This window comes from Prunus mume, linkage group LG1, assembly GCF_029339155.1.
Source record: "Prunus mume cultivar Tortuosa linkage group LG1, ASM2933915v1, whole genome shotgun sequence".
NCBI classification, from domain to species: domain Eukaryota; kingdom Viridiplantae; phylum Streptophyta; class Magnoliopsida; order Rosales; family Rosaceae; genus Prunus; species Prunus mume.
This window is the reverse complement of record NC_142698.1, coordinates 18,695,047-18,718,409: the sequence shown is the minus strand read 5'-3', so window position 1 is coordinate 18,718,409 and position 23,363 is coordinate 18,695,047. Positions and strand designations below refer to the sequence as shown.

Below are 23,363 nucleotides of genomic sequence, written 5' to 3'. Positions count from 1 at the left end.
GCAAATACAGGTCGCTTCTGTTTTATATGTCCTCTTATCATATTTCAGACAGACAGAGAGACCCCAGTGTTTTTGTTGTAATTCAAACTGATATCCATAACCTTAATATTTATTTTTCTGAATAGATGATTTCTGGAATTTCATTCAGATTTTCTTTAAATTAAATTAAGAAATTAATAATAATAAACGCACACTTGCAGTTGCAGCTTCTAGTTAATCTCCGATTTTCAAATTGGGTGGCTCATGCCACTCATCTTGTCTCAAGGAAAATAATGCATTTGAATGAATTGAAATCTTCCAAGTCTTAAGGAAGCTGAGCCAAGCCAACCCACGAGGCCGATAAGTTTGAAAAGGATATCACAACACAAGAGCATATGCAGTGTAACTGTGTGGCCCTGACAAAGTCACATGAATAGAGTCCAAACTCCTACCCATGTACACTGTCTTTTCTTTTCCTCTCACATTTTTTTTTTCTTCTTCTTCTTATGAAAATGAACCACCATCAAAACTGTAAATAAAAACAAACAAACATGAATTACTGACACTTAATATTTATAAATAAAACATTGTTTGACTGGTAATTAGATTTTTAAATGGTTTAATTGTTACTATCATCTAGAATGAAGATTAACTTCCACCCTCCTCAATTAGGGAATGATGATGAGTGATGACATCTTGGATGTTTTTCAAAACAAAAATAGTTAGTGACAAATGACCATAGTTTTTGGCTTAATAAAATAAGATTTTGTATTTATGTTTTTTTTAATCAAAGATTTTGTATTTATACGAGGCACAAATCATACTTGGGGTAAAAGCCTGGAGTGATAAATTGTACTAGGCACTGGCAGGCATGATCAGATAAAACTCAATTAACAGCATACCTAGTACCTACTATACTAAATAAACAATTAAAAACATAAAATTGGATGAATAAAAAATGAACGGATGAAAATTTAAATTACGTGCATACATAAAAAGTGTTATGAATTTATTTAAGTATCGGAAAAGTAGCAAGTGTTAATAATTTATTTTAAAAGATTGCAAATCATTTCTCTTTCATTTTTATGATACAAAGATGGCTAATCATTTCAATTTCTTCAACAACGCGTGTGTTTAAGTGTTCTGAATTTTCGATCGGTCGACGGTCGACCCTACCCACACAAACCAAACCAAATTAATCAAATATGAAATTGATTCCAGTTCAGTTACATGACAGACAGACAGCGTACGCATTTCCGTATCTACGTATGTATGAGCAATGGTCTGGTCTGGTCCAACCCAAAACGCAAGAGTATCAAGCTCAGCTCAAGTGGGGCCCTTTGTTTCTAATCAATTACTTTTTTCTTCTTTTTGTTGGTGTTGAAAATCAGTTACTTCTACTCTCCTTAAAATTTGCACCCTTCTCCACCGGATAAACTTACCTAAAATAAGAATAACACTATTTTATTAGACCAATCACAATATGTGATTAGTCGAAAATAATAAAATAATACTATTCCCGTTCCATAAAAAAAATTAAACCTCCACAGTAGAGAGAAAAAGTATAGAGTTTTTGGAGTTTATCAAACAGCGAGAAAGACTTTGAGTCTTTGTTTTCTTCCATCTCTCTCTCTCTCTCCTATAATAATTTGACTTGCATATGTTTTTGTCACGTACCGTCGTGGGAGATGGGACTGGTGTAGGTTTTCCCTTGTTTGTATTCACTCACAAGATGTGGAAAGAGTTTTATACCTGCTACAAAACCTTGCTGTTATTCTCTTTCTCTATCTCAAATATTACATAATAATAAACAATTAATATTGTTGTTGAGGCAAAAATAATTTCCTTTTTCCCTTTGATCTTTTAATTTTCATCCCCTGAAGCGTTCAGAAAGCGATATTTTATGATAAAATTATAAATCCTCTCTCCATTCTGCGTGTGTTTGTGTCAGAAGAGAGGCAGCAATAAGGCTAATCATAGCAAAAGCTAAAAAGAGAGCAAAAGTGAGAGATACATAATAGATTGGTTTACAGAAATGAATGGTCTTCTTGAACCAGATTACTCTGACTCTGAGTTTGTTGAAGTCGATCCAACTGGGAGATATGGCAGGGTAACTAAACCTCTCTCTCTCATTTTCTCTGTCTCCTCTGCTTAAAGTTTGATCCTTTTTACCTGTTTTTTTGGTTGCAGTACAATGAAATCCTCGGCAAAGGAGCCTCAAAGACAGTGTATGAATTCAAGCTCTTCTATTTCTTCAAAAATCATGAAAACCCAGTTAGATTTCTCAAAACTTTGAAATAGTTTTGGGTCTTTCTGTGAGTATATGGAAATGATAACTTGATAGATTTTTCTTTGAATATATATATTTTTTGGTGTTTTATCGTTGCAGTTACAGAGCATTTGATGAGTACGAAGGGATTGAAGTTGCTTGGAACCAGGTCAAGCTTTATGATTTCCTGCAAAGCCCTGAAGATCTTGAGAGGCTTTACTGTGAAATTCATCTCTTAAAGACATTGAAGCACAAAAACATTATGAAGTTCTACACTTCCTGGGTTGATACTGCAAACAGAAACATCAATTTTGTGACTGAAATGTTCACTTCTGGGACTCTTAAGCAGTATGTATTTTGTGAGTTTTTAATATAATAAAAAAAAAACTGTTTATGCTATTTTTTTCTTCTTCCCTAAATCCATTTCTGATGTATCATCTTTTCCGGGTTTTCTTTTTATCTCTGGTAGGTACAGGCTAAAGCACAAGCGAGTTAACATCAGAGCAGTTAAGCATTGGTGTCGGCAGATCTTGAGAGGGCTTCTGTATCTACATAGTCATGATCCTCCTGTGATCCATAGAGATCTCAAGTGTGACAACATCTTTATCAATGGAAACCAAGGGGAAGTGAAGATAGGTGATCTTGGTTTAGCAGCAATCTTAAGGAAATCACATGCCGCTCACTGTGTTGGTATGTTTTGTTTCATAAATTATCATATTTAGACTGCAAATTTTGTTTCTTTGTTAATTTGTAAAGTTGGTTGGAATAAGGGAGAGTTATTTAAAGTTAATATGTGTTTAGACTTTGTTTCCTTTTTATTAAAGTAGGGACACCAGAGTTCATGGCTCCAGAGGTGTATGAAGAGGCATATAATGAGCTAGTTGACATTTATTCATTTGGGATGTGCATTTTGGAAATGGTCACTTTTGAGTATCCATATAGTGAATGCACTCATCCTGCTCAGATCTACAAGAAAGTTGTTTCTGTAAGAGGATTCTCTTTCTATTTCTCTTTCCCTTTGTTCCCAGTTGCATGCTTTACTTTCTATAGGAAAATTGTGACATCTGGATTCCTTTCTCATGCTTTATTTCATAGGGTAAAAAACCAGATGCTTTGTACAAAGTAAAAGATCCTGAAGTACGACAATTCGTTGAGAAATGCTTGGCGACTGCATCTTTGAGGCTCTCTGCAAGGGAGCTTTTGAACGACCAATTTCTCCAAATCGATGAATGTGAATATGATTTGAGACCAGTAGATTATGGCAGGCAGGTAGATGACATGGGTCCTCTTTTAAGGCAGCCGCTTTTTGAGCTTCATCGAAGCAACAGTTCCTTTAGTAATGGATACTCAAATGGTTTTGGTTATGATTCCCAAAATGAATGGGGGTATCATCCTGTTGACGCCGAGTCAACTGGAATTGAACTCTTTGAGCACCATGACGACGAACATTCTGAAGATGTTGACATAAGTATTAAAGGGAAGAGAAGAGAAGATGGTGGCATCTTTTTGAGACTTAGAATTGCAGATAAAGAAGGTTGGATTGTCTTTACTCTCTTTCCAAAGTTTATATGTGGATTATTTACTTGTGGAAATTAATGTACCACTGTAAATCCTACTGCTTTGCAGGTCGTATCCGGAACATCTATTTCCCATTTGACATTGAGACAGATACAGCATTTAGTGTGGCAACCGAAATGGTTGCAGAATTGGATATCACAGATCAGGATGTAACCAGAATAGCAGATATGATTGATGGGGAAATTGCTTTGTTGGTACCCGATTGGCAGCCAGGGCCAGGAATAGTGGAAACACCCCGATATGCTAACCAAGGCTTCTGTCACAATTGTGCTTCCAATCACACCTCTAGTGGTTCCATGATGGAGTTTCTGTCAAACAACCCTAGTGCCAAGAACTTGCAAGTTCTTCAATGTTGTAAACAAGGATGTGCTTCAATGCATGGCCGTTTTGAGGAGATTACATACCAAGCCGATGAGTCTGAGCATCATGTGACAGAGGGTGCACCAAATGAATCAAGCCAATCGGATTGCCTTCATTACCAAGAAATTTGGGGACAGCACGAAAGTCGCGAACTTAGTTCAATAGGCTCTGGACAGAGTCATTCTGATGGAGAATATGAAAAATTGGATCTCTTAGTCACGGTTGAGGATGAGCAAGATCTTGAATTGGAAAGCAAGCCTGCATCCCATGCAGGAAATTCTACAAAAAATTTATCTGGTTCACATTCTTTTTCTATGATCCCTTCAACTTACCATGACCTCTCAGACACTCATGAGAATGAAATTCAGGAGTTTAGATGGCTCAAAGCAAAGCACCAGATGGAGCTGAGGGAACTTAGAGATCAGCAGATGAGACTTGTCTCAAAATCTTCAGATAATGGAAGAAAAGAACACGAATTAGCTAACGGGGTCTTGTCATCTTTGGTATCAAGCACATTACAAGGACTCAACAATGTGATGCTCTCAAAATCTTGCGCTTATGATCAAAGAAATTTAAGTCCCAATTTCCATGCTAATCTCAATAAGAGCTGCGAGGCGATGGAGTCTCCTAATGCTGAGGATGAGGTCACTGGCAAGAGTTTCTGCACAGGATCATTGCTTCCTCAGTCTCTTCGCAGGACAGTTTCTCTCCCAGTTGATGCAGTTGATGTATAAACTTGCGAGGCACAAAATGTATTCTTACCAATAGATGCAGTTGACGTATAAAATGCAGTTGGGGGGAAAATGCAAGTTTTGAGGCCTATAAAGATTCTAGTCAAGTCCTTAATATCACACATCAACTGCTTACCTTAGATGAGTACTATTTTACTATCACCAGCCAATAATGCAATGACATGTAGAAGAGTTACTCCTTGTGTCATTGTACTATTGACCAGGGCTATCTTGCATGAAAGTCTCTCTCTTTAGATAGAGCATCGGAACTCCCAAAGGCATTTATTTTATTGGGTGATCTTCGGCTTTTGAGTCTCTTGATTGAGAGGGACGAAGATTGAAAAGTGATGATGAATTGAATTATTGGCATGTCTGGTGCTGGCCAATGGGAGGCTTTATCAGGACTTTTTGCTATGCTTCTTGTAGGACCCCCTTCAACATATGTCAATTATGGAGTGGTTTTTTCAAAGAGGATGAGTTGCTTGGCCCACGAAAACAAATCATGTTCCATGTTGGCATGTTCCATGTTCCATGCATGCTGATCTACTTAGAATCTGCTTGCCCATATCACCCCAAAAAAAAAAAAATTTGAAACTGGATCCTTTAGTATGAGGAGGGTCCGTTGGTCCACATACTAACTTTGCTGAGGGTGAAAGGGACACCAAAGCTAATCTAAATCACAAAAAAGCTGTAAAGCCACTGGGCTACCAAACCATATCTTTATCTTGTGCCAAAAACTTGGTACCCAAGTTGTACTCTTTGTGGAAGTGCGCTTTAATTTTCAGGGTCAAAACTGGAACCAGAGAGAACATCATTTCTTTTTTCTCCTCTTCTTTTCTTTTCTTTCTTGGTTTGTAAAAGTGGGTAGCAAAGTGGACGCCAACTAGTCTTTTGTATTTTGCTATTGCATGCTGGCTTGGGGTGTTGAATTCAGACCAACTCAAATGGTTTTAAAAATTGCAACTTTATTGGAAAATCCACACCAATATAGATCATGGATGCGTGCGTGAAGTCTTCGATATACATCAGAATCAAGAAAAGCAAAAAGCACTTTGGGTTACCTTACGTATTAGATTAATTAGTAATGTGGGGGGATTGGATGATCTTATAAAAAATAAGTAAAAACTTGAGAAAAAATCAGATTGTTTAGGCAGCACTAATCACAATCACGACTTTTTTAAGTTTTAAAACCAGATAATGATGACAAAAAAATCTGCGCAAGTTTCTGATAATTTGAGACCAAATAGGGATAAAATTCAAATCGACTTTCTGGCCAGATATGGTTAATAAATATACTTGATAGTTCTTAGACAACGAAAGCCACATGCATGCGACCCATTGCCCATTCCTCATAAACAAATCAATGAGATATTTTGTTTTCCTTCTTCTTGTTCATCTCTTTGGGTGCCGAGCAATCAAATGCGTGACTGTGACTATGATTTATCAAAGTGTAGTGGAGGAGAGTTGAATACTTGAAAGTGATGAAGGGTAAAGAGAGCCTCTTTTGAATGATCGGAAGGGTTGCTTGCTTTCCACCTTTCTCACCTAAAATAATGCCATGATGTAAACTTGGCTGAGTTGATGTTGAGTTTGCTTTGCGAAAGTGGGAATTTGTATTTTTAATAGAAGTGATAGTCGAAAATAAATTAAATAAATTAATAAATGAGGAGGGTTTCGAACTTGAGTGCAAAGAGACGGGTTCATTGCTTAAATATAAAAGATGAGAACTTTTTAAGTCATGAAAAATATTTTTTTAACCACCTTATTTTAATAAATTGTTTTCACCAAAAAAGTGTTGGTGGGATGGGAAGACAGCTACCTAATAAAATATTCCCATTTGAATGAAAAAAGCATGAGAGGAGCACAAGGTTTTCACTCAAATATTGTCATAAAGAAATTTCGTAGCCAGCCTTTACTCAGTCTTTTGAAAACGTTTATTGTGAGCTCTCTTATAAATGGGATTGCAGACCCACAAAAAGCAATTTGGAGCTTTTGGGAAAGTGGAATATATTCTTATTTCCTATATCTCATACCAAAAATGTGTGATTCAATGGGAAATAAATGAATAAAAGACAGAATGTTTTTTTCTTGAAACTAGCCACAGTTGAAGTAAAATGAGTGTACACAAAAGACTTGAATATATAACATATGTATTCCCTTTGACAAGTTGCAGAGCTTGGTTGAAACTTGAAAGTGGTAAGTAAATATTTCATTTTCTAGGGGTATGTTTGATAATCATTTTAATTTTAGTTTTTAGTTTTTATTTTTTGTGTTAAAGTATAGAGGAATAAGAGGGAGAATGGAAGTGAGAATGAGAGTGAATATGAGATTTAGAGGGAAGATGAGACTGGGAGGATGGGAGGGAAGAGTAATAAAAGTGAAAACAAAAACTAAAAACTAAAATCTATTTGAAATTATTTTCACTTTTGTTACACCTCTCCATCCTCCCCTTTTATCCTCTCTCAATCTCATACTCACTCTCATTTTTCTCTATACACTAGCACAAAAAATGAAAACTAAAAATTAAAATAGAAATGATTATCAAACGGCTGTGAGTAAATTGCTGCATCATGTTCCTGTAAATGTAACTTTCTGCGGTAGATTTTAGAATATGACTTCCACTTTGTGGGTTGGCATAAGACAACATTATCATTGATTCAATGGATTCATGAATGAAGGGGATTATAAACTATAATATTATTGGAGTTGGACCACTTGGTAACTTTGCCCAACTTGAACGGACCCAAGCTCCAATCCAGTCTCTGTCTAACGTCAATTTATCTCTTGAGGACCTCAGCCCATTGAAAAAACAATGGTAAAATTTTGCGGCTAAAAAGCTAGAGAGTTGAAACTTCTCTGCCGAAAGTCATCCATTCTTAAGGAATGTTAGGCAAACTCCAGGATAACTGATACGACTAGTTTTGAAGCTCAGTTCAAACCTCGTTACATCCTTGTCATAATCCTAACCAGATGTAACTAGTAACCGAGCCACACCATTACAAGGAACTTTTGTTGCTTGATTTACTTACTAATTTATTCAGAACCTTCTCCCTCCAAAGAAAAAAAAAGAGAGTTGCTCTTTTGTCCACTTACGCTCCCTTTCGTTTTTTTAATACTTTTGTAATTACCATTACAAAAGAGTGTAAGTGGACAAAAGGGGAGTGGGGAAATCAAGAGCAAAAGATATCAGGTCAAAGTCAAACCAAAAGATTAGAGCCTATTCGTTTGAGTTAACTAGTATTCATTATATAAGAAACTTGCTAATTATTATATCTGGCCAGCTATGTATGTCGTCTAACTGTAGTTTTTGTTGTATTAAATTTGCTGCAGTACATCTCTATTACACGAATGATTGTAGTTTATGCGAGGAAACTCTACTAAATATAGAAACCTTTGTATACAAGTTGTATAATACAAAAAACACAATTTCTTAGATATTCAGTATTTCTGTACACCATAGATATACCCGGGTTAAGTGGACGTTCATCCAATATGCAGTCCGGTTCATACCTCTTGCAGCATAATGCAGGGTGGTAGGAATGTTCTCTCATAAAGGCCTCAGAAGCGGGTAATCTTCAAGTAGTTCCCGCTCCGACAGAGTGTCAGCTTCATTCTGAGGAGTCCACAACACCTCTACTGCCTGCAGGAAAAAGAACAAAATTATATGTATCAAGCAAAAATAGAAAAAGAGAAACTTACAACTTCCACGTCAAAGTAGACATTTTTCTCTTACTAATATTTTGTTTGAGGGAATGGATCCAAGCTTTTGCAACGCTTCCTTCAAGTCGCCACTACCATTGATGGTGGGCAACTTATGCACTCCTTCAGCAGCCACCAATATCGTTATCTGATTGAAATTCGGTCAGAAAACAGAGTGATACAAACATTTCTATTTCCTAAAACAATCCTGAAACTAGCCAACTCAATTACGAAATTCTGTCTCATTCCTCAAAGACTAGAAGAGAAGTGAAACTAAACCATGTCAGATTTATAATAGAAGCATGACAATCACTTCTCACATTAACACGGTATAAGTCATCAATAGTACCAAAATGGAAAGACTACAAAAAGAAAAATTGATGTAGTCCAAAGATGAGGTCGAGAAATGTTTATAACTCCTCTGCAAATTAGGCATCTCACTGTTTCTAAAGCATGGCAAAAAGGCTTTCCTTATCACAATTGACCAAAGAGTGCTAAACTCTATAACACAATGCTTACATTTGAAAACACTGATTTTTCTAGAACATTTGAAATGTAACCTGTAAATGAACAACATACGTTTGTACTTCGGTAAATGAATAAAAATTGGGAATGTGTATTATCATAGGCCATCCCAACTCGATCTTACCACTATATATTCATTGCGGAATCCATTAGCTCTCTGGCTTGATGAGCTTTGCCTTTTTATGTTGTTCACATTGACAAGTGTCTCTTCATCAAATTTACCCCTTTCTTCGATGGAAAGCTGATTAAAGCGTTTTTCTGCATCCTCTATGCCTCGCTTTTGAGCAACCTACAAGTATGCCAGAAGTTATAGTTCATGTTCATACAACCAAACATGCGCAACAGAAATCTAAGTGCAGCTATGGTTTTGATCTTTAAAAAGTTAGCATGTGCTGTTTGGGTTGATGAGTAGTTGTCAGTGCCATATATTATCTCATAAGTTGTTAGTATAATTGTTTTAAGAGAGAGGAATTCTCTTGAATTATAATTATCTCTTCCTAATGGTAGGCAACAACACTGATGCACTAAACTGCAATCGTTCATGTGCGTAGATTAACCAAGTAATCCAGAGGATGATATTGAACTTACAGATGAATAACCTGAGATGCAATAATCAGGATGCCGAAGCAAAGCTAGTGTTGTCTCTGCAAAGAAATGTGTAGTAAAAATTGCATCAGAATACCTAAAAGATACAAAACAGTAGCAGGGTATTTTGTATATGGTATAAAACCCAATCCCAAAACCTCAGTTGCAGTATGCGTCTCTGTGTGTTCACCTGTCAAAACATATCCCAAACCCTCAGAGGTAGAAGTATCTGCAGTTTCAGCAATCCGATTAAGATCCCTTTGAAGTGCTCGCCCCATGCCTAACAAACCAACCTTAGAGAAGGGGACATAATGATGGTGAAACTATCAGATTGAAATCCAACAGAAGAGTCTACAAAGTTCATATCACATTTCTAAAATATAAGGCTAGTGGAATAAGAACATAAAATATCAAACAATCAACCCTTCTTTAACAAGTGCCAACCACAAAAAGAAAAAAGCTCCACCTTTTGCTGCTTCAGCACAAAAATATTAGTTCTACAACCAACCCATCCACAAGCTAATTGAAGGAAATCTATTTGCAATAGAAACTAGATTGAATGCCAAGCAGGGACAACAAGTCAACAAACAATTGATTGGGTCATATGTATGAAAAGCTCTAATTTTACAAGAAAATGAGTTTCGGAATTTCAAACTACATGGCAGCAGCACTGATATTATCAGCATTAAGAAAGCATTCTGAAAAAATCATTGCCTTGTGACAATTATAATTTATAAGCATTCAATCACTCAAATATGTATACAAATTAGTCAACAAAATAAAGAATGAGAATTCCGCCATACCTGAAGCTTGAGAACACTTGTTTTCTCGGTAGCAGTAAGCACACTACCCTCAGACCGATCCGAGAGGAACCCCGAAACCAAAACAAACGCAGCGAAACCCGTCAAGATCAGAAAGAAACTCGACCCGGCACCCACTCCGAACCCAAATGCTGGCCCAACGTAAACCCCACCACCCCCACCACTGAACCCGAACGGCGAAGGCGCGTAGTAAGGCGCTGAGTACGAAAAATCGGGTCTTGAACTTGAAGTCCTCGGCACCGAGTAGCTCCTCGACGACGACGACGAAGAAGACGACCGCGACGAGAACGAGCTCCCCCCGACCCTCCCTCCCGAGGCGGCCAATGCCGAATTCGGGTCGGACATCAATAACAGACCCAATAAAACGGCAGCCATTGCCGGCTTTCTCAACGCCTTGAGAGCATTTAATAGTTTACTGGCGATAAGCTCAAGCGGGTTTGCTGGGTTAGCTTTGATAGCAAGGGACAGAGACCGAGTGTGATCAAGGTCTGGTTTTGAGTCGGTTGAGTGCTTGAAGCATTTGACCTTGAAATTACAGGAAGCTTGTTCAACGTCGAAGGTTGAGCTGAATTTGATTGGCTTGGTGGGCAGAGGACGAAGAGGAGGCAAGAGAAATGGGCAGCTGCTATGCGTCCATTTCAATGGGTTGGGTTGGAGCAACGAAGCAGTTGCCATGAAAATTTGCTTCGAGTGTTTTGGAATTGAAGGAATGTGAAGGTGTGGACGATGTGTGCTTTGTTTTGAGAAATCAAATCAAATTGGGAAGTTGTTGTGGCCGCTGGCTAAGCAGCTGTCGTCTCGTCCCTTTGATTGGTTCAATCTCAGCCTCATCTTCGTCGTCTCTTTTCTCAAGAACTCATGAAGATAGATGTGCTGGGCACGTGACTTCCACTGAGTCAATGACCCGAATTCTGAATCCGACCCGAATTAATCAGGGTATTTGGGCCTAGTCCAGAAAGATTTGAACGTAGTTTGGCCCAAACCAAAAGCGACCCAAAGCTTTCGTCCTCCTTCAAAACCCTAATCCAATAAAAGCTAACTTTTCTTTCTCCCTTACCCTCTCTGCCTCAGCTGCTGCTTCTGCATTTCCGCCTCATTGCCCTCTGGTTAGGTATCTTCCATTCCTAGGCTAAGCCTATCAAAACCAACCATGGCGGACAAGGCAGTCACCATCCGTACCAGGAAGTTCATGACCAACAGGCTTCTCTCTCGCAAGCAATTCGTGAGTACCTCCCTACTTTCTTTCTTTCTTTCTTTGATATACAACCTAAAACTAAATAGTTTAAGTCTTTGGTGTTTCAATGCGGTTTTGGATTTCATGTTTATTTTTATGCCCCATTGCTCTACTCTAGTATTATTTTTTGTCAGATCTCTTGGTTTTCTGAACTTCTTTTTATGTTGGATTTGAGAGGGTTTAGTCGAAAAGTGCGTTGAAAATGATTTATGGGATGTTGGTGTTGTCAACTTTCCCTCGTTAATCTTCTTACGGGTTTAATTGTAATGCCTCTGTTGCTTTTGTTCCCGTAGGTCATTGATGTTCTTCATCCAGGCAGGCCAAATGTTTCCAAGGTATTGTTGTTTTTCTTTTCAAATTTAAGCTTTTACATAATTGCCTTCAATTTTGTTTGAACTTTATCGACAATATATTTGTCATTTGAATTTTTGTCTCATAAAAAATAGCAATAATGTGAATTATGCACTTGCTCAGTAATTAAATGTATTGGTTTTTTGGTTTTGTGAAGGCTGAGCTGAAGGAGAAGCTAGCTAGACTCTATGAGGTTAAGGACCCGAATTCAATCTTTGTTTTCAAGTTCCGGACTCACTTTGGTGGTGGTAAATCTACTGGATTTGGATTGATTTATGATTCTGTCGAAAATGCAAAGAAGTACGAGCCCAAGTACAGGTTGATCAGGGTAAGTCCAGAGTTATATAATAAGTTCATCGAAGGTTTTCCTTTTTGGTCTTTTCATGTTTTAGCTTAACACTAGGACATTGCCACTGCTAGAACTGTAGCTAGCCCTGCTGAAGTGATTGTGATTATCACCTGAGTAACTCCTAGGCTGAATTAACTTAAGCCAAGTTGGTAAGAACTGTAGAGATGTTGATTGTTCATACTATGATATGCCTTTTTGTTTTAGTTTCTGTTGTTCATCCAATTTAAAGTATTATCAGTTTTTGTTTATTCATTTTCCCTAAATAAATAGTCTTTCTCAGAACATTGCTTGATGATTGGTTAGTTGCAGTCAGATAATCTCGTTTAATTGGATTTAAGGATTTACATGTATTATAATTTTATAAAGCCGATCACAGATTGTTAGTTGGTGGTCCTTTGTGTTTATTAGTTGTTTTTGCATTTTTTTGGCATGTGGTAGTAGTTGAGCATGAGTTAATACTTATATCTATTGTTTTGCTAAACTAAGCTTGGCGAGCAAGATTAGATTTATGTGTCTTATTATTAGCAATAATCTCCGACCCTTTTATTTCCATCTCTTCTTGATCGTTTTCATAGTTTGTTAGCGTATTCATACCACTGAATGTTTTTTATATGGCAGAATGGACTTGATACTAAGATAGAGAAGTCGAGAAAGCAGTTGAAGGAAAGGAAGAACAGAGCCAAGAAGATCAGAGGAGTAAAGAAGGTAAGAGAGTTGCTTATATTATTTGCTTGCGTGATTATAGTTTGATTTCAGTACCTTGGTTACAATTATGTGGTTCTTTTTGCGCAGACCAAGGCTTCAGATGCTGCCAAGGCTGGAAAGAAGAAATGAGTCTCAGTAGTTTTGGTGCTGATTTTTATAGCCCATAGCAGCAATGGGCTTTCCTTAAATATGTTTTGCCTTTAGGTGCGTTTGAAATGAAGCTTCTTTTAGTGTCATTGTGGGTTTTAGAGAGCCAGCGGCTGTTTAGGTTTTTTTTTTCTTTTTGTTCTTGCAAAATTTCAGTATTCTGAAATGGACAAATTTAGAATATTGAGTAGCAACAGATTTCAGATTATTTATTGACTTCCGTCATTTAGTTGTGATTCTTGCCAATACTAGCGTAGCGATTGAATGTGACGTTTCCACGGGATGATTGCCAAAGTGCAGATGCTTCTTAATCGTATTAATAAACATCTATTTAATCGGGTATATAAAAAGCTCTTTGATTAAAAATTATAATTCCCAAGTTTTTAGACTTTACGCATTGAATTACTAATCTAATTCAACAGATAGTTTGAGCAACCAAGTCGAATCAGGTTTTGAATTTTTCAACTTGTTCACAGGACCTCATGAGCCTTCCCGCAATACTTATTGATGAATTTATATTTAGCCTTTGATATGTCAGGAGTTTCTGGAGATTGCATGGGGTAGAACTTATAAATCCTCATGTTTTCAAAACCCTCCTCTGCCTCTGGAGCTGCTTGAACACTAGTAGTTTTTCTCATGGCTTGTCTAAATTCCCGTTGATGCTTTCTCTTTGCTTCATATAGTTTGTCCAGGACATATTCCTTCAAGCCAGCCTTCACAACTGGAGATAATTCGTTATCGTCTTTTAACTCATCTATGATGGTCTTGGCAACTCCATCTATCTCGCGCTCTACCCAGCACCAATGATCTTCTTCCTTGTGATCCAAGTAAGGCATGTAGTGTTGAAGTTTCATGGAACCATCTTCCTTCAAGGGTTTCAAAGCAGCAGTCCTACTCTGAGTGCTGCCCAACACAAATACTTGAGCAGATTTCATCACTCTCTCAGCTTCTTGGGCGTCTGTCTTCTTGTCCGGAGGAATGTATGGAGCCCAATCCATGTGCAACTGTTTCATTGGAACTCTGGTTTCTTCAGCATTTCCTTGGCTATCAAATGGTCTGATGCTCAGTTCATAGGCAGGCCGGGAAGGCGATACAATGGCCACCACCACAGGGACTGTAATTTCTTCTTCAGAGCTTCTATGGATATGGCATTCGATTGTGCCGAATAGATACACTTTGTTGCTATCCTTGCCGATGATCTCTTGATGGAGCTTTCCTCCCTCTTCCAATGCTTGTTGCAGATTGGTGAAATCCCACTTGAATTTGTTGTGCACAGCCTCCATTTTGTCCCAACCTGTCCCAACAGGAAACGCAGCCTTCCATAGCTCTTCCAGTTTTCGGGGCTCCTCCGGGGACTCAGGTTTGGGGCTGGGCTCGGGCTCGACTGCCTTGACCCGCTTTCGCAATGGCTGAGTGTTTGCAGGCTTCTGGCTGGCCTCTATTTCCATCTGTCTAACCTTCCTCTTTGCTCCTCCTTTCCTCATTGTAATGATAATTCTGTGAGAAAGGAAACACGAAAGACTCAGAGAAGAGATGGAGAGACAGAAAGAAAGAGCAAATAGAGAAATTGAGAGTGTTGTCTAAGCCACCGTTTAATATATTTATAGGAGAGTGAGTGGAGTAGAAAATCTTCCTAATTCAAGTAGGAGTTTTCCTCGTCAGTTTTGGAAAACTTTCCTAATTCAAGTAGCGTCCAAATCTTAAATACCTCAATGCCCAGCACCAACCCAATCATATAAATTAGAAACCCACCCAATTTGAATTTAGTATTGGTCTTCAGAAGCAATTCATTCGAAAACCCAAAGGGCCGAAAGGGAACCAAACTAGGCCCAAAATTTGGCCCAAAGCCCAATTGGAAGTCAACGAAAGTACACTAACAAGATCCCCTTTACGCACTCGCATTCACACCTCGACATGTCGTGTCTTTGTTTCTCTATTTTTGTTCATACTCTTTTTCCGTTATCTCCAGTCTCTTTCCTTCTCGCTCTTTACCAACAGCTATTATTATTTTTGTCCAAAAAATTAAACAACTATTTATGTAAAAATAATAACATTAATTAACTGGTGGACCAGGTCATCTCAATTCTCATCGTGCTTTCTTTCTTCCTTTCACGTTTCCCTGTTCTCTATATTTTATCCTCCTCACACCCCATTTCTTGACTATCCCAATTCAGTTCCTAATTCTTTTGATCTTTCTTTCTTCTTTCGTACATCTCCAATTCCTGTCATGGCGGATGCTAATGGTTTGTGTCTTTGACCCCATTTCTATTTTTATACTCTTTTGCTCTTCTTTTCTGTTCGTTTACTTTCTTGGCTATTATTATCAGATCATGTATATATTTCCCATTTACTGCAATTTGTGTGTGTGTGTGTGTGTGAATTGAGTATGCGCTTGTGCCATGGTTTTGCTCATTTACTGTCTGTGACTTTTGACTGAATTTTTATTTCTAAGGCTAGGTGCGTTTCCTGTTCTGATTCTCATATTTGTTTCTGGGTAAGTCCAGATTTGTTTGTATCACCATTTCCATGAAAATTATAATATTTTATATTCTGGTGCCCATTGCAACTTGTAAGTGTTTTTGACTAGGACTTGCCTTGATTTTAGCTCAAGAAAGTAGAAAAGTAACTTGGATGTGTTGCAAACACTGAATTCAAGCTATTTAACTACTAACATTGATTTAAATCCCTAGATTTGAGATCCCATATTCCAATTTGTAGCATTCTAATGCTCCACCAACCATCCCTTACACAACTCAATCGATCATGTAGCTGCTTCAAAGCAAATTGATTAAAAATGTCAAAAATTTGCATTTTCTTCGCAAAATCTTGTAGATACATGTCTTTTATCATATCCAGTAGTGGTGGCAAGACATTTAATCCCAAAGTAGGAATCGTTTTGTGCCCTTGACTGCAATGTGAATTGGAGCAACCATGAATTACGGTTCTCCTTTTCCTTCAAAGACCTGTGAATCTCTCTTCAGTTGTACTTTTACAAGATGATCTTATGCTTTCATTTAGAATTTGTGTGCATTCACTCCTAATTTGTTTGATTTATGAAATTTTCTTTCTCGTGTTCACCCATATATATATATATATATATATATATATATTTCCTTTTCAGGGAAGTTCTAGGATATGTGTGTATAAATTGGAAGCATAAACTTGGTTGGAGCCTTGATTGGATAAAATGTTATTTCCTTTACATTGTTATTGCGAGTGCATATAATTTAAGTCATTGCACTTCTATTGTATATTAATAGGAAATTTCAAAGTGTGGTTTGAAATGTTGGTATTTGTTATATGCATATGGGAACTTTGGATGCTTTGCTTAATAATAGTTACCCCTCCTCCATTGGTAGTGGTGGAAGCAAACGATGGAACCATTTCTGTGGCTTCTGCATTTGCTGCTCATCAACAAGGTAACACCAAACTCTTCTTTTGTCTCGTTACCATTTCCCTTCCCCAATGTGCAGTGAAGATTACTATAGTATATAAATAGTCAATAATACACTTTAGGCAGTTGGGCCAGTCTTGCTATCAGCTGTTTTTTTTTTTTTTGTTTTGTTGTGGGGGGTGGGGTGGGGTGTGTGGCGAAGAACTTAAATAGATGGTTATATAGATAAGCAATAGAGTTTTTATGTCCCTGTTTTAATTATTTTGTTGATATTCAATTTGTAACATCTGGCAAATGAAGTAATATATTTACTTATTCGCCTTGTCAGAAAAGGCGTACTTTGCACCAGATATGGTCTTCATAATTATCATGCTTTGCTTTTCGTTTTATTTTTCAACCAGTTGTACAGGATAGAGACCACAAATTCTTGACAGAAGCAGTTGGAGAAGCTTATAAGGGAGTTGAATGTGGAGATGGAGGGCCATTTGGCGCAGTTGTTGTTCGTAATGATGAAATAGTTGTCAGCTGTCACAACATGGTTTTGAAAAACACTGATCCGACTGCCCATGCAGAGGTTACTGCCATAAGAGAGGTTCGACTATTAAATTACTACATTGCCTCATGAGGGTAGTTTTGCTTACTGAAAACATGGTGGTAATAATGCCAAAATGGTTAGATCCTTCCTAGAGTGTGTACACATAGACACACTCATGCATATTGGTTTAGGGAAGACTTAAATGTCATTTTTGTTTAGTCTTTATAATAAAGTGAGCTTGAAAGTTTCTTGTAAATACCATCTTATTGGTACTCTTTTTTTCTGATGCTTAATGTTATCACTTGGGAGCACTTGATGTCGAGAGGGACAATGTTACTGTAACAGAAGAACTGAGGATACACACACACCCAAAAGGTTTTTATGTTCCGTATGGTCATTGTAGAGTTGTAAGCATGATGAGTATGTATATAGATCTTAGCAAATATGTTTCCGAAATCATATCCCATTGTTTTCAGTTTCTACTAGTTTTAGTTACCCCCCCTGATCTTTATTTGATATTGAATTTCTGTCATGCTTTATATCTTGTGCCTCCAAATGCTTTTTGGATTTCATGCTCGGGATAAAAAATTTCCACAGGCCTGTAAGAAGCTCAATCAGATAGAGCTCGCAGACTGCGAAATATATGCATCTTGTGAGCCATGCCCAATGTGCTTTGGTGCTATTCATCTTTCAAGACTAAAGGTCCAATTTTCAAACCTTTTAGCTTCCGCTTAGTAATGAGTGGATCACATTGCTATTAGGTTTCCATAATTTGTCGTGCTCTTTCTGAACAGAGGTTGGTGTATGGAGCTAAAGCTGAAGCAGCGATAGCAATTGGGTTTGATGATTTCATTGCGGATGCACTAAGGGGCACTGCATATTATCAAAAAGCTCACTTGGAGATCAAGAAAGCAGATGGTAACGGTGCTGTTATTGCTGAACAAGTATTTGAGAAAACAAAGGCGAAATTTCCCATGTATTGATTTTCATGATTCCCTTTATGGTGAAAATTCCACCATAACTGATTGAAGACTCAATTCTGTTATTACAAGACATTTAAAAATTTAGGAAAAGAAAATTTGTTGGTTTCCTCAATAATGACTTTTCATTATACAATCAGCTGTTGCATATTGAGAAATTGAAATTTGAAGCTCGTTTTAAAAGAAATCTTACATTGCACATTGTTCAAATTAATGGGTAATATGCAAGAGGCTTGTAGCTCAAGTAGTTAAGAGCATTTATTATTACATCAGAGGTCCCAGTTTTGATTTTCCTCCCCCTTTTTATAACATATATATTGGATATTATAGTCCCCATTTTAGAGTATTTCCAGTGGTGGGTTGTATAATGAGGTGCATGTTAACTATATATCTTTTGTGATGGAAATCACATGCAATTGGGAGGTGTAAACGATTGTAAATTTGCATTACAACCATAAGATGTAAATTTAGATGCACATGTACATCCTTTTTTACATCCTTTGCAGGTGGGGCCTATATGAGAAAATGTGAACAAAAGTAAGTAAAATCAATTATACATATTTAGATTTACATTTCCCCATTAGAGCAAAAACCACATTTACAACCCCTGAATGTATAAAGGGATGTAAAAGTGGCTTTATACCCTCGAAAATACACTCCCCCACTGTGGATGCTCTTATAACATATATGTTGGGTAATATAGTCCAATAAATTTAACGCTTTTAGCTTGTGGTGGGTCCGCATGTTTAGCTGTAAATAAACATAATAAGATAGAATTAAACTTGGTTGGGAATTTCTTTGGACCAAAACGTTGGAAGCTCAAAACAACGATCGTATATCTCTAGAATTTTCGAAAATATTCTGTGTATTTATTTATTTTGGGTCGGTGAAACTCATTCAACAAAGCCCAAAAGTGCACATAAAATAGGGACAAGCCCAGCAAACCCAAATAAGATAACGGGCCTTCTCTACAGGGATTTTTAGAGAGAGAGCCCTTTCATTTCAGATCTAACTTCACAGAAGCGAAGTGAGGTTCGAGGGAGAGAGAAAGGCGCAGAGAGAGGATGCGTCGCGTGCCTGCTTCGACGATGAAGTTGACGACACTCGACAACAGAGCCATGCGACGCCGGAGAAGGTAAAATTCCATCTTATTCCTTAGATTCTGACTCGAAAATGATTGATCTCAGACCCTAATTGAGTTCGAGGTTTTATGGCGGATGAGGCAATGGATACTTGATTTTTCTCTTAATGTGTATTATTTTTTTTATTCCTTGTTGATTTCTTTATTTATTTTTGCGTGAAATAATGGAAGAAAGATAGTCTCTCTCTCTGTTCAGTTCGTGGCATGATTTCTTTTCATGTCTGTATGGACAGAAAGAAAACGTTAAAGCCCCAATTTTATAATTTGGATCTTAAATTTTTACTAATATAAACCTAGCTAATTCCATGATATTTGAATAGGAAAAATTTCAATTTCGTTCATGTATTGACTTGGACTTTACAATCTGTGTTTTCAATTGAACTTTTGATGGGCAATTTTGTTTATGGGACATGAAAACAATACGTGGGAAATTTCGGTTAGAAGAAGAAGAGGTACTACTAGAGTTTTGTTTTCTAACGTTGTTTTCTGTTTTCTAGTGGAAGAGTTTCTTTGTAATTATATTAGGTTTAGGGTTTGAATTGAACGTTATTTCTGTTATTCGTTTGACTCTTTTTAAAAATGTGTGATACAGACAGCAGCATGTCACTCATACGTTCTTGCGGATTTTCTAATCATTTGCTGCTGCTGGTGGATTAATCTACCTGCAGACCAATGAGTAGCCGGCCTAAATTAATTGGTAAGCTTCTGCAATCAATCAAATTTACTGTGAAGATCTTCTACCCCTTTCATTTCATTCTTCCTCCTATTAACAGTGAATTAAGTGTATGTTTTTTGCTCAATGTTGTTGCAGTTTGAAGCTCTGGTCAAGCTGTAGTGAAAGTGGCAACGAGTGTTTCTGTGAAATCTCGTGAGCTTTTGTGAATGTGTGAAAGTGACCCCAGACCAGACTGCAAGATCTTGCAACGTAATGGCCTTCCTGAAATTTTGTCCAACCCCAGCCAGCGCAGTTTGACAACCTTCGGCCCAATAACCGCCTCGACCCTAGAAGAAAGGATCCTAGAACGGCTTCTTGGCCCTTACTGAAAATATTCAGCTTAATCATGACCGGTTTGCAAATGTTTAACTCAACTAAAGCTTACGGAGCCATGCTGCGCTGGAGAAGGTAAACATTTCATCTTATGCCTTAGAATCTGATTCGAAAATTATTGACCTCAAACCCTAATTTGAGTTCGAGGTTTATGGTGGATGAGGCAGTGAATACTCGATTTTTCTCTGAATCTGTATTATTATTTCTATTCCTTGTTGCTTTCTTTATTTATACTTGTGTGAAATAATGGAAGAAAGATAGTCACTCTCTCTCTCTCTCTCTCTCTCTCTCTGTTCAGTTCATGGCAAGATTTCTTTTCATGTTTGTTTGGACAAAAAGAAAATGTTAAAGCCCCAATTTTACAATGGAGGCATGATGTTGACTTTTATTATTTGGATCTTAAGTTTTTGACTAATTTTAACCTACCTAATTCCATGATATTTGAATAGGAGAAATTTCAATGTTGTTCATGTTTTTGACTTGGACTGTAGAATCTGTGGTTTCAATTAAACCTTTGATGGACTGTTTTGTTGATGGAACATGAAAAACAATACATGAGAAATTTAGGTTAGAAGAAGAAGAGGTACTGCTTGGGTTTTCTTTCCTAACATTGTTTTCTGTTTTCAAGCAGAAGAGTTTCTTTGTAATTATATTAGGTTTAGGGTTTGAATTGAACGTTATTTCTGTTATTCATGAATCTCTTTAAAAATGTGTAATACAGACAGCAGCATGTCTCTCTCTCATATGGAGTTTGTTTGTTTGCCTTCCTCGCCATGATTATTTCGTGGGGATTTCTTAATCATTAAATTTGTATAAAATTACTGTGGAGATCTTCTACCCCCTTCATTTCATTCTTCCTCCTATTAACAGTGAATTAATTAATTGTATGTCTTTTGGTCAATGTTATGTTGCAGTTTGAAGCTCTCTCTGGTCAAGTTTGGGGCCAATGATTTCGCAATAACTAAGCAAATATCAAGTATGATTTTTGTTTCAGAGCCCCTGATGGGTTAACTGTGGTATCAGCTTCGATTTTCAGAGGTATTCCGACCAACAAGCACTGACAAAGCAAGAACCTCCCCTCTGGATGGCCTATTTTAAGCGCAATAACCGCCTCAAGTGCTGTTTTTACTCGAGGTTTTGCTACTTCGGTCTTTTAACTGAAATGCATCAATCCGAAATATTAGTATCTGCCCTCCAATCCCTTTGGTTAATGATGCATGTAAGCATGATGGTATTGAACTGTGCAGCTCTTTTGTGTGGATCATTATTATCATTAGCTCTTCTAGTCATTACATTTCAAAAATTCAGAAGGATTTTTAGTAAAGGCAATAATTGTCGCATAAGATTTCTCCCATAAGATATGAATACAATATGTTGTTAGTGTATAGAAAAATAAATAATACATGTTCCCCTAACTAATACAAAATTTAGTACATACCGCCTTAAACTCAAATTACCTCGTGTCACATTTACCGCGCCCCAGTACATATAGTTTTGGACCAATGATGGAGAACTGAGGCCCTTTAAATGTGCATTTGGGTCCCAATAACGGCCAAATTTCCAGACCTTAAAGCCTAATTATATGGCAGATTTAAAGTTTGGACCCAATAACTGGGCAGATATGATGCAGACCAATGTCCAGGACATAAGCCCAATATCTTATAAATGCAGCCCAATATCCAGGATATAGTGTGAGCTTGTCGTTTATGGACCCTGCAGTGGGGCTATTTTGTATTCTTCATTGGGCCTGTTTTGTCGTTTAGTTGCCTTTTGATGGGCTTACCATGTCTTTTAAAGACCCTTGAATTAGCCTATTTTGTCGTTTATGCTCATTGGGCCTATTTTGTCGTTTATTGTCTTTTCGCTAGGCCTCTTTTTGTCGTTTAGTGGTCTTCTTTGGGCCTATTTTGTCTGTTATAGGCCTTTACTGGGCCTGTTTTATTGTAATTCTGGTGGGCCTAATTTATCGTTTGTTATCTTTTTGGTGGGCTATTTTGTAGTTTCTGGGACTCATGGGGCCTATTTTGTCGTTTATTGGCTATCATTGGGCCTAGTTTGTCTTTTGTGGGACTTGCATTGGGCCTGGCTTGTCGTTTATGTGACTCCATTGGGCTATTTTGTCCTTTACTGTCTTTTCGGTGGGCTTTTTTTGTCTTTTATGGGGACTCCATTGGGTCTATTTTGTCTTTATGTGGCCTTCATTGGGCCAATTTTGTCGTTTATAGTTCTTTATTGGGCCAAATTTGTCTTTTATTGGGCTCTTATGGGCCTATTTTGTCTTTTGTGGGACTTTATTGGACCCATTTTGTCGGTTATGGATTCCATTGGGCCTATGTAATCGATTTTTGGGCCTCTGTGCTGCTTATTTTGTCGTTTATAGGCCTTTAATTGGGCCTATTTTGTCGTGTATGAGCCCTTCAGTGGGCCTTTTTTGTCTTTTGTGGGCGATTCGGTGGGCTTACTTTGTCTATTATAGGCTCTCACGTTAATGGTGGAAACCCGGGGCCAGTTTCTTTACCGACTTATGGGCCCCTTTTGAACCGAAATTAGCGATTTAGTATCACATTTCGAACACCCCATTTACGGCCCAGTGTGCTTGTTCAGGCCCTATTCAACGTATCTTATTTGGGTCCAGGTGGGAAAAGTTCAGCCGATACAGCAATAATACGGGCCGACTTTTAGTATTTTTGCAGGAGTAAAGTATAGCCGATCTCTAACCCCGGATGCATCTAAGTCTAACACACTCCTCAACTAACCATCACAAAATGGCAACTCCTATACCACTGCATGAATATCAACACCACATTCTAATCTCCAACAGAAATTGGTCAGATTACTTTAAGTGATTCCTAGACTAACAATCCACATATAACTGCTCAACTTTGAGCATAAAATATGAATTCAATTCATGGTGACTCAGTGTATGAGATCT

General features: G+C 37.6%; 5 protein-coding genes across 13 annotated transcripts; 3 read left to right on the top strand and 2 right to left on the bottom strand.

Annotated features, from left to right (window-relative positions):
* Positions 1-1,722: 1,722 nt before the first annotated feature.
* On the top strand, positions 1,723-5,745 carry WNK1 (WNK family serine/threonine-protein kinase 1). 7 transcript variants are annotated; one of them, XM_008219974.3, is made up of 7 exons: positions 1,723-2,089; positions 2,170-2,207; positions 2,369-2,596; positions 2,718-2,938; positions 3,076-3,233; positions 3,344-3,782; positions 3,875-5,745. In XM_008219974.3, the coding sequence occupies exons 1-7, from the start codon at positions 2,015-2,017 to the stop codon at positions 4,918-4,920; spliced, it is 2,205 nt and encodes a 734-aa protein (XP_008218196.2). In that variant the 5' UTR covers positions 1,723-2,014; the 3' UTR covers positions 4,921-5,745. The 7 variants fall into 7 exon arrangements, with proteins under 7 accessions (XP_008218196.2, XP_008218194.2, XP_088911341.1 ...); XM_008219972.3 differs by having other exon boundaries at positions 3,073-3,233; XM_089055215.1 differs by having other exon boundaries at positions 2,170-2,253.
* A 2,458-nt stretch (positions 5,746-8,203) lies between these two features.
* On the bottom strand, positions 8,204-11,380 carry LOC103318570 (myelin-associated oligodendrocyte basic protein). The gene is made up of 6 exons (XM_008219971.2): positions 10,530-11,380; positions 9,917-10,019; positions 9,730-9,785; positions 9,266-9,430; positions 8,651-8,764; positions 8,204-8,557 (listed from the first exon to the last, which is right to left on the bottom strand). The coding sequence occupies exons 1-6, from the start codon at positions 11,220-11,222 to the stop codon at positions 8,465-8,467; spliced, it is 1,224 nt and encodes a 407-aa protein (XP_008218193.2). The 5' UTR covers positions 11,223-11,380; the 3' UTR covers positions 8,204-8,464.
* Positions 11,381-11,603: 223 nt separating this feature from the next.
* Positions 11,604-13,541, top strand: LOC103318569 (Ribosomal protein S24e family protein). Its single transcript, XM_008219970.2, has 5 exons — positions 11,604-11,769; positions 12,075-12,116; positions 12,290-12,460; positions 13,100-13,186; positions 13,274-13,541. Exons 1-5 carry the CDS (start codon positions 11,698-11,700, stop codon positions 13,313-13,315), a joined length of 414 nt encoding a protein of 137 aa, XP_008218192.1. The 5' UTR covers positions 11,604-11,697; the 3' UTR covers positions 13,316-13,541.
* A 122-nt stretch (positions 13,542-13,663) lies between these two features.
* On the bottom strand, positions 13,664-14,843 carry LOC103318605 (protein HEAT INTOLERANT 4-like). Its single transcript, XM_008220005.2, has one exon. The coding sequence runs from the start codon at positions 14,815-14,817 to the stop codon at positions 13,804-13,806; it is 1,014 nt and encodes a 337-aa protein (XP_008218227.2). The 5' UTR covers positions 14,818-14,843; the 3' UTR covers positions 13,664-13,803.
* Positions 14,844-15,409: 566 nt separating this feature from the next.
* LOC103318567 (Cytidine/deoxycytidylate deaminase family protein) lies at positions 15,410-21,774 on the top strand. Of its 3 annotated transcripts, none has more exons than XM_008219969.3 (8): positions 15,410-15,576; positions 16,693-16,752; positions 17,129-17,319; positions 17,860-17,964; positions 18,057-19,377; positions 19,976-20,080; positions 20,195-20,506; positions 21,346-21,774. In XM_008219969.3, exons 1-5 carry the CDS (start codon positions 15,561-15,563, stop codon positions 18,243-18,245), a joined length of 561 nt encoding a protein of 186 aa, XP_008218191.1. In that variant the 5' UTR covers positions 15,410-15,560; the 3' UTR covers positions 18,246-19,377; positions 19,976-20,080; positions 20,195-20,506; positions 21,346-21,774. The 3 variants fall into 3 exon arrangements, with proteins under 3 accessions (XP_008218191.1, XP_088905852.1, XP_008218190.1); XM_008219968.3 differs by having other exon boundaries at positions 15,413-15,576; positions 16,672-16,752; XM_089049726.1 differs by lacking the exon at positions 16,693-16,752 and having other exon boundaries at positions 15,411-15,576.
* The last annotated feature ends 1,589 nt before the right edge of the window (positions 21,775-23,363 follow it).

Bases quoted from the DNA above. Each gene is read 5' to 3' on its own strand.
- WNK1 (XM_089055208.1), top strand. From the start codon at position 2,019: ATGGTCTTCTTGAACCAGATTACTCTGACTCTGAGTTTGTTGAAGTCG. The intron at 2,254-2,368 runs GTTAGATTTCTC...TTATCGTTGCAG, and splicing joins TCAAAAATCATGAAAACCCA to TTACAGAGCATTTGATGAGT. The intron at 3,234-3,343 runs GTAAGAGGATTC...TTTATTTCATAG, and splicing joins TCTACAAGAAAGTTGTTTCT to GGTAAAAAACCAGATGCTTT.
- LOC103318570 (XM_008219971.2), bottom strand. From the start codon at position 11,222: ATGGCAACTGCTTCGTTGCTCCAACCCAACCCATTGAAATGGACGCAT. The intron at 10,020-10,529 runs GTATGGCGGAAT...CCCTTCTCTAAG, and splicing joins CAAGTGTTCTCAAGCTTCAG to GTTGGTTTGTTAGGCATGGG. The intron at 8,558-8,650 runs GTAAGAGAAAAA...TTTTTCCTGCAG, and splicing joins TTCCCTCAAACAAAATATTA to GCAGTAGAGGTGTTGTGGAC.
- LOC103318605 (XM_008220005.2), bottom strand. From the start codon at position 14,817: ATGAGGAAAGGAGGAGCAAAGAGGAAGGTTAGACAGATGGAAATAGAG.
- LOC103318567 (XM_008219968.3), top strand. The intron at 17,320-17,859 runs GTTCGACTATTA...AAATTTCCACAG, and splicing joins AGGTTACTGCCATAAGAGAG to GCCTGTAAGAAGCTCAATCA. The intron at 17,965-18,056 runs GTCCAATTTTCA...CTTTCTGAACAG, and splicing joins TTCATCTTTCAAGACTAAAG to AGGTTGGTGTATGGAGCTAA.
- LOC103318569 (XM_008219970.2), top strand. From the start codon at position 11,698: ATGGCGGACAAGGCAGTCACCATCCGTACCAGGAAGTTCATGACCAAC. The intron at 12,117-12,289 runs GTATTGTTGTTT...GGTTTTGTGAAG, and splicing joins GCAGGCCAAATGTTTCCAAG to GCTGAGCTGAAGGAGAAGCT. The intron at 12,461-13,099 runs GTAAGTCCAGAG...TTTATATGGCAG, and splicing joins CCAAGTACAGGTTGATCAGG to AATGGACTTGATACTAAGAT.